Source organism: Galeopterus variegatus, unplaced genomic scaffold, assembly GCF_000696425.1.
Source record: "Galeopterus variegatus unplaced genomic scaffold, G_variegatus-3.0.2 Scaffold468, whole genome shotgun sequence".
Lineage (NCBI taxonomy): Eukaryota > Metazoa > Chordata > Mammalia > Dermoptera > Cynocephalidae > Galeopterus > Galeopterus variegatus.
Genome location: NW_007726579.1, coordinates 262020 through 271011, shown reverse-complemented (window position 1 = coordinate 271011; position 8992 = coordinate 262020). Strand labels below are relative to the sequence as shown.

Here is an 8992-nt window from a genome sequence, read left to right as displayed (position 1 = left end):
TTTTTTTTTAAAAATGACCGGGAAGGGGATCTTAACCCTTGACTTGGTGTTGTCAGCACCACGCTCAGCCAGTGATTGAACCGGCCATCCCTATGTGGGATCCGAACCCGGGGCCTTGGTGTTATCAGCACCGCACTCTACCGAGTGAGCCACGGGCCGGCCCCACATGTGGCTCTTTAAATTTATATAAAATTAAATTGAAAATCAGTTCCTTATTCCAAATGCTCAATAGCCAATAGCCACATGTGGCTAGTGGTGACTGTATGAATAACACAAAATACAGTATATTTCCATTAAAACAGAAAGTTCCATTGCACAACACTGCATACATGTCTTGGTGAACATATGAATTGCTGGGTATATACATATTCAGTATTAATAAATAATAGTGTCAAACAGTTTTGGGGTGTTCATTCGTTAATTTTATTATAAATTCTTTCAATTTTAAAATATGAAAACACTGTACTTACTGTTTAACTAAGAATTATAATGCACAACGTTAAAACCAAATGAAAAACTAAACTAAGACTATTTAGAAGCAGTACTAACTGTGAGAGCATGGAATGTTTCACAGATAATGTACAACATAGCTACATTATTACCATGACACAGGCCAAGCTAACATATGTTGCAAATGTTTCTCAGATGTCATAACAAAAGGAGGTGCATTATCAATGGCTGTTACAAAAGAACTAATGAATCTATACTAGAATTTACATAATTTATTAATTTTAGTGCTTGTGGTTACAATAATTCTATTTACCACTCACACAGACTTTTCAATATTTTAACAATTTAGAGTCATGCTGTTGTCTATCAGTAAAACATCATGTTTGCTCATAATCCCAACCAATGCTGGATATTATCAGTCTTTTAAAGTTTTGGAAATCTGAGGGGCAATGTTGTTAATTTGCATTTTATCACAAATGAATTTGTGCATCTTTATGTATTTCTGTTGGTCATTTCACCATTCTCCTCTCCTCTTTAATTGCTCATTTATATCCCTTGCCCATTTTAAATTATTAATATATATTCTTTTAGTATTATATACGTTATATGCTATGATTGTCCATGTATGTCCTTTACTCATTTTAATTTATTTTTGGGGGTAACTGGCCAGTATGGGGATCTGAACTCTTGACTTTGGTGTTATAACATCACGCTCTAACTAACTGAGCTAACCAGCCAGCTACCCTTTGCATTATTTTAAATTATTTATAAATGTTTTTACATTGAGAAAATTAATCCTTTGTCTGTCTTATAGATATTTCCCCCCAATTTGCAGTTTATCTTTTTCCTGTAGAATTGTTTTGAATTACTTGTAGTCAAGTATCTTGATCTCTTCTCTTTTGGATTTTGTGTTTTCTGTCATGCTTTGGCCCTATTTTCTCAAAGGTTATATGAAAAACATATTCCAAACTTTTAAAAAAAGTTTATGCATTGGTAATTACTTTGGTGTAGGAGTAAAGTATAGATATGACATATCAGAAAGTGTTCTTGCCCTAATGTAGCTTACATTATAGTGGAGGACTAAAAAAAAAAAAAAAATCTAGACACAGTAGTAAGTACTATGAATGAAATAAGCAGTGATGTAATAGAAACTAACTGGGGCACACAGTTGGATCAAGTTTTCAGGGAAGATTTTTCTGACAAGGTAGATATGAAGTTTGTTTAATATGAAAAGATGGCTATGACATAATAATAAAGGAAAAATTAAGATGCAAATTGGTAATTTAACTATGTTGTGTTAACCTGTCTACAACAATTTTTTAAAATATTAAAATGATGCATTATAGCACATAGAAAAGTATATAAAACAAACATACAGCTTAATAAACTATTAAAAACCAAACACCCGTCAAAGAAGTCTTCCTCATTCCTCTTTCCAAACACAACTCGTCTTCCTTCCTATTAAGGTGTAATGACTAACCTGACTTCTATAGTGGTCACTTTTTTGCTTTGTATAAAAATGACTTTGCCAACTGATTGTGATGAGTTGTACAACTGTACAAATTTACTAAAAATCAAACTGAATCATCAAGTTGTACACTGACAATGAACGAATTTTATGGTATGTAAATTATACCTCAGTAAAGCTGTTTAAAAGACTTTGTACCTCAGTATGCATCCCTAAACATTATAGTTTAATTTTGCCCGTGTTTGAACGTCACATAAATGAATACAGTACAAATTCTTTGGTGTCTGTTTCTTTTAACATAATGCTTATGAAATTCTACAGTATGTTCTTGCACATGGCTTTTGTTCATCCATTTTCATTGCATAAGATTCCATTGTACAATTATACCAATTTATCCATTCTGTGTTTAGAATATTTCTCATTTTTGGCTTTTATGAATGTCTCTATGTACATTCTTGTACACATCTCTTCATTTCGTTTAGGCATATACCAAGAATATAATTGTTTATTTCTGTCTTCAATATTAAAAGCACATGTTTCTGATACCATATTTCTTAACAAAAGTTTTGGCAAAGAAAGTATGGCTAAAAATGTCACGTATGGCACCGACTTACCTGTTCAATTTCATTAACTACTAAACTTCAGCCAAACTGGCTTTCAATGCCTTCTACTCACCTACTCTTCCCTTTATCTGGAAGTCTTCCCTACCCTCTTTGCCTTGTTAACTTTCATTTATCCCTAAAATTTCAGATTAGGCACCATTGCCTCAGGGAAGGCTCCTCTTCTCTCATTCCTCCACTATAAGTTCTCTTACCACCCCCCCCCCCCCCTCCACTATAAGTTCTCTTACCACCACAGACTTCTTTTTCTCATTTGCTAAAATGGTTTTACAATCAGGCTCCTCTTCTCTCATTCCTCCACTATAAGTTCTCTTACCACCACAGACTTCTTTTTCTCCTCATTTGCTAAAATGGTTTTACAATCTGTTTGTGAAATTAACCCGTTGTCTCTCCAGCCATATAAGCTCATTAAGGTAAGGGTCTGTGTGCGTGTGTGGTCTTTTTTTTGTATCATCTTATCCTTGCACCCAACACAGTATCTGGCACAGTAAGGGGTCAATAAATATTTGATGAATATCCATTGTCCCTTCACAGTCAGGGTTCTAAATTCAAATGCTGTTTCTTCTCAATGTTTCATTCTTTAGGCCACCACTAGTACCAAACTTTGAAAATAAATTTGTATTAGGTAAAAGATTTTGCTAAATCCCATTTGGCAAAGAAGGCTGGATACGAGGGATTTAGCACCTAGTTCCATCATCATAAACAAGAGTATTTTTACTGTTTTCCATGGAGAGACTATAATTATCAGAGCATGTGATTCTGCGTAAGTGTTATAAAACATATGGGTTGTCTCATTATCAAATCATGCTTACTACTTTAGAGATACTTTACATAGACAACTGATTAATTCCACAAAAGCAAGTAGGATCATTATAAAATAGAGCAAAAATGTAGAATTTCAATCATTTATTCTTCAACAAGTACTTATTCTGTGAATAGCAGCAATCCACTTTTATATCTTTTTCTCTTTATCATCAGATGATAAATTTCTCCTGATAATCAGCCACTTGGTGTAACGTCACTTGCTATTGTGTAAGTACTTTGGTGAGCTTTTTGGGTTTTTTTGCTTGTTTAGTTTTTAATAAAAATTGCTCAGTGGCAACTACTATAAAAAAACAAGGTTTTTCTTTCTTTCTTTCTAAAACATATGGGTTGTCTCATTATCAAATCATGCTTACTACTTTAGAGATACTTTACATAGACAACTGATTAATTCCACAAAAGCAAGTAGGATCATTATAAAATAGAGCAAAAATGTAGAATTTCAATCATTTATTCTTCAACAAGTACTTATTCTGTGAATAGCAGCAATCCACTTTTATATCTTTTTCTCTTTATCATCAGATGATAAATTTCTCCTGATAATCAGCCACTTGGTGTAACGTCACTTGCTATTGTGTAAGTACTTTGGTGAGCTTTTTGGGTTTTTTTGCTTGTTTAGTTTTTAATAAAAATTGCTCAGTGGCAACTACTATAAAAAACCAAGGTTTTTCTTTCTTTCTTTCTTTTTTTAAAGATGACTAGTAAGGGGATCTTAACCCTTGACTTGGTGTTGTCAGCACCACACTCTCCCAAGTGAGCAACTGGCCATCCCTATATAGGGATCCGAACCCATGGCCTTGGTGTCATCAGCACCACACTCTCCAAAGTGAGCCACGGGCCATCCCTCAAGGTTTTTATTCTTGATAAGCCTAATTTACTTATAAGTGCTAATTTAACGAAATTATTATAGGTAGAAATGCTTACTTTTTTCTGTATTAACAACCTTTATACACACTAATTATAAATTAAATTCACAATATTTTCTAAAAATATTCTATTTTTTCATATTAATATCTATCTTAAAATAATCTCAGTGGTAACATTAGTATACCTCTAAACTCTGAGGAAGGGATGTTTAAGGAATTTTTTACAAGCACTTGCAAACAATAAACTAAATTATCTTCAAAATAAAAACTTGTAGATATCTTGCTGAAAATGGAAAACTTGAAATCTGACTTACCAATATAAAATATGAAGTAGCAAATTATTTTATTACTGATGTCTTAATCCTCCCTACATTCTTTCTATACATTAACCTCCTAATTGCAACCTCAGCATATCAAAAGAATTTCAAAAGAGAAATCTAACCCTAAGTTTCTTATTAAATAAAATGTCTTGTATAGGGAATGTTCTCTTAACCATTTCTTTTCATACCACTACACCCCATAAAGACATGGTACGGTCTAAATTTTACACCAGTTTGTTATAAAGAAAATATCCTTACAAATAGAAATTTCTTCAGAACATATCATGATTTGAAGTACAAAGATATATAAGCATGTCTAGCCAATAAATTCTCAAACACACAAAATGCTGCTAGGAAATTACATAAATGAGGATAGAACACTTGTAAGTCAGGTTTTAAAGAGAAATTAAAAAGTAGTATAAGGCTCAAGTGGTCAATTAAAGAAATCATTTATGAAGGAGGATAATAAAACAATATTACTTTGTTTACATAACTGAAAAATAGTGCAGAGAATTGCTGAGGGTGATTTTTAGCTCTACAAAGATTTCTTTCAGACTGCCATGCCACACTATCTAAAACAACTGTATTGAAGTAAGACATTATCTTAAAAACAAGTGTCACAATTCCGCAATGCCTAAAAACTGGCTAACATACACACTAATAAAAATGTAAAAAACATAACACCAAGGTGAAGGGTGTGGATCTCTGTACTGGCCAGCCACCAAAAAAGAAAGAAAAGGTAAAAAAATAAATTACAAACATTTAAAAATATTCAATTAGTTTTCTTGAATATGAAAAACATTCTGTTTTTTTATTAGGTTGTAGAAGCATTATTATATCCAATGTTTTGTTACATTGAAATTTAAAAAAATAAATGACTAAATTTTAAGCAATGTTCAAACAAAAATATCTAGTTCATATAAGTCAATGCAAATTTTCACTAATTTAGAATCTATATTAATATTAATATTAATATTTGGGGAAATTTTGAAAATGAACACATTAGTATATATAAAACTGACTTTAGAAATAAGCAGGTTTTACAATGGTTCATAAAAATTTACAAATCTTCCTAAACTACTTTTTAACATAATGTTTAATTATATAGAGACTTTGTTTTTTAATCAAAATTTCAATTATTTTATAATCAATTTGAAAAAGAAGTAAAAATGTCTCATAATTCTTTTTTTGAGGATTACTATTCAGGAGTGTTACAACTGCTAACACTTAAAACACACACACACAGAACTAGAAGAGACAAAGGATATATAGATAACTGCCTAGTTATGTTTTTAAAATACTAATGAACTAATAATTAGGTTGGAAATCATGACTTAAACCCAATATGACTTAGAAAATATTATATAAAAATTCAAGAAGAGGACACTGTTATGGTTAACTTACCATTACAGGTGTAGAAGTATTGCATTTTGTACACATGTACAAATGATGTTTTAAACTGACAATTGGTTTTAACTCCTTTGCTCATTAGCACATGAAGATGATACTGAGTTTGAAACATTATAACCTATATTTATATATACCCTAAACAAGATAGTTCCCAAGATTAAATGCTATTATTTAAGTACCTCTTTTAGGACACAAATACCTCATTTTATAACATTAGGAATAAATATGATCCATACAGGTAAACTTTACACTCATTCCTTAATGCACTGATAGCTAAAACAAAATCAAACCATTTTTTGAGAGAGGTGGTCTTAAAATGCCTTGATTTATTGTTTAGTAAAATTCTACCCTCTGGTCCTGACCCCCAAAGTTTTTATGGAAGATTCTCCAGGGTCAACACTATGAACATCTAATATAGTAATCCACTGTAACAAAGTATTGACCTCAGGAATTTCTGAAGTGTGACTAATGTTTATTTTAGAGTTGCTGCTTCTGTAGCCATAGATTCTTCCCTACTACCTCATATTAATTAATGTCTTAGAAGTTCTATCCCTCTGCTGCTTCTAATCTGTTTTCGTAAGCCCGTTTTAAAAAATCAGCATAATTTTCCACATTATTCTAGATCCAAGGTGTTCCATACTTTTCTGCAGCTTAAAATAAGTTTTTCTTTCTTTTCTGGTGATCAGGAGAAAGGAAGAGAGATGGGCTTGATACCTTGCTAATTTGTAGGCTTTGCTTCAGAGGTGCTAGATATTTCCTGATAAGTTTGCTAAAGGAATACATATCAAGAGATGGCCATGTTATCATATTGAGCACAGCAGTTAACTCTTCCAGGTGAGAGCAGAAATGATAATACAATAATTTGCAAATAGTTAATAGGTATTTGTTATTTTATGGACATAAATAAAATATTTTATCTATTTTACAAAGTAATACCAATTACAGAACCTATGAAATTATTAGTAACAAAAAATTCACTAATACAAATTTCTCTTAGCAAATATTGTACATTTGTTAGAGAGTACCAGAGACTCATTAAAATATCAAGTAATACAGGACAAAGTGTTATAAAACAAAACACACAGCTGGGAAGCATTTTATTTCCTTCTACTTTATATAACATTGCTCAGGACTACAAGATTTTAAAGGTCTCTTTCCCACAACTTTTCTGATTTAGGAGTAACACTTAAAAATATTTACTGATGCTCTAAATATTACTGTTTTTCTACATATTAATGATTTTAATAAGTGCCTTATCATTATACCTCTTGTTCCTTTGGTCAGACAGATTAACAGAAACTTTAAATCAGATGTTTGGACATTCAAAAATGGTTTTAAAAATCACACCCAACCAAACCAAATCTAAACCAGCAACTATGAAAATTAGTTTTAGCAGTTATTATTAAGAATTTTTAACATGGAAGTACTGAAGCATGTATGAGATTTTTTAAATTATATACAATTCTTAAAAAATTAAAAATTTTAAATAAAAAAGATTAATGGCCTAATTAAAGTTTAAGCATCAGATTTAATATCTTAATTTTACACTATTTGGAAATATATTTTGTGGATAATAAGAATTATTTAATAAATATATACGTATTAAATATAAATATATATCTACAGAATCTGTGACTCAGGAGAAAACTATTTAAAGAAAAAAAAAATTGCACTTTTAGATTATCAGGAGTTGTCCAATTTACCCTTCACATGAAATATAATTACCAATGCAGGTGTTTTTGGCACAAGGTTTTAGGTGAATATTGACACAATCTTAAAAAAACAACACTTTTATATTTTATTCACTGGAATATGAAGAATCAAACAGAATTTAGAATTCTGACCAAAAAATCCCAGATAACTGCAATTCTTTAATTAAATACAAAAACATCGTTTTGAAAAGACCTTAAACCTGCCTTTACATCTGGAACAAGTATAATTTTACCAGCAACAGGTTTTCTCCAATCCCTTCAGCAAGAATTCCCAGGCTACACACAAATGTGACACCATCCTTTTCTACTCATGTGTGACTTGGATCACACCCCAGTATATAAGGACAAAAAATAAATGTATAATAAAAAGATTGGATAAATCAGGAGAGGCTTTTTGGTCTTGAATTCTTCACTCACTAACAATGAAGCAGCACTGTAGGCAGCCCAAAACACACCAAACAGCTTTAAAAAAAAAAAGACAAAAGGCAGCATATTAGCAAGTCAATTAGTTTTCTGGATGTCATAGAATAAAAACAACATTTACAATATTTTAAAAAATCAACCACCAATTGAGGTAAATAGTAAAACTTATTAAAAATGATAAAAACATATTAAGAATGTTCATCTTTACTCTGTTCCTTGACTTCTGTAAATGTCTCTCACCAAACTGGTCTCATTGTAAGAATCACCTGAGGTGCATATTAAAAACAGACTTGGGGGACTTGCTCTAGCTCTGTTGAATCAGAATTTCTAAGGAAAGGATCTAGTTATCAGTTGGGATCCCAACAAAACAAAAAATTCCCTTTTTTTCCTTGGAAGTAGAAAAAAAGATTAAGTAAAAAACTTACTCAATATTTATTAAGTGTTGCAGCGTTTTCCAAGGTAAAAGTACAGAGTTAAATAAAAAGGAGGAAAAAATACCACATTGTGGTCCACAGTTTAAATACACTGTGGTTTTCTGATTATACACATACCTAATTTTAAATTACTTCCACTGGAAACTTATTTATACTCATTGACATAGACACCAAAAGCATTTTACAGCATAAAACGAAGAAAGAACTTCAAGGGAAGAAATCAGCGAAACTATAATAGAAAGAGGCTTGACACAGAGCAGAGATTCTCAATCCTGCAATATGGACATTTAAGGCTGGATAAGTTTTTTTTTTTTTTTTGCAGGGTCTATCCTGTGCACTGTAGAATGTTTAGCAGCATCTCTGCCCTCTACCCACTCCATGCTAGTACCTACTCTCCCACCATTTGTGACACTCAAAAATGCCTCCAGATATTACCAAATGTCTCCCGAGGGGGGGGGGGGGAAAAA

General features: G+C 31.6%; 1 protein-coding gene across 1 annotated transcript in view; it reads right to left on the bottom strand.

Moving 5' to 3' along the window:
- Positions 1-6828: 6828 nt before the first annotated feature.
- YIPF4 (Yip1 domain family, member 4) overlaps positions 6829-8992 on the bottom strand; it is a 27196-nt gene continuing 25032 nt past the window's right edge. The window contains exon 5 of the mRNA XM_008569148.1: positions 6829-8130. Within this exon, the coding sequence (XP_008567370.1) occupies positions 7993-8130 (138 nt within the window). The 3' untranslated portion in view covers positions 6829-7992. The remainder of the gene's footprint in view (positions 8131-8992) is intronic.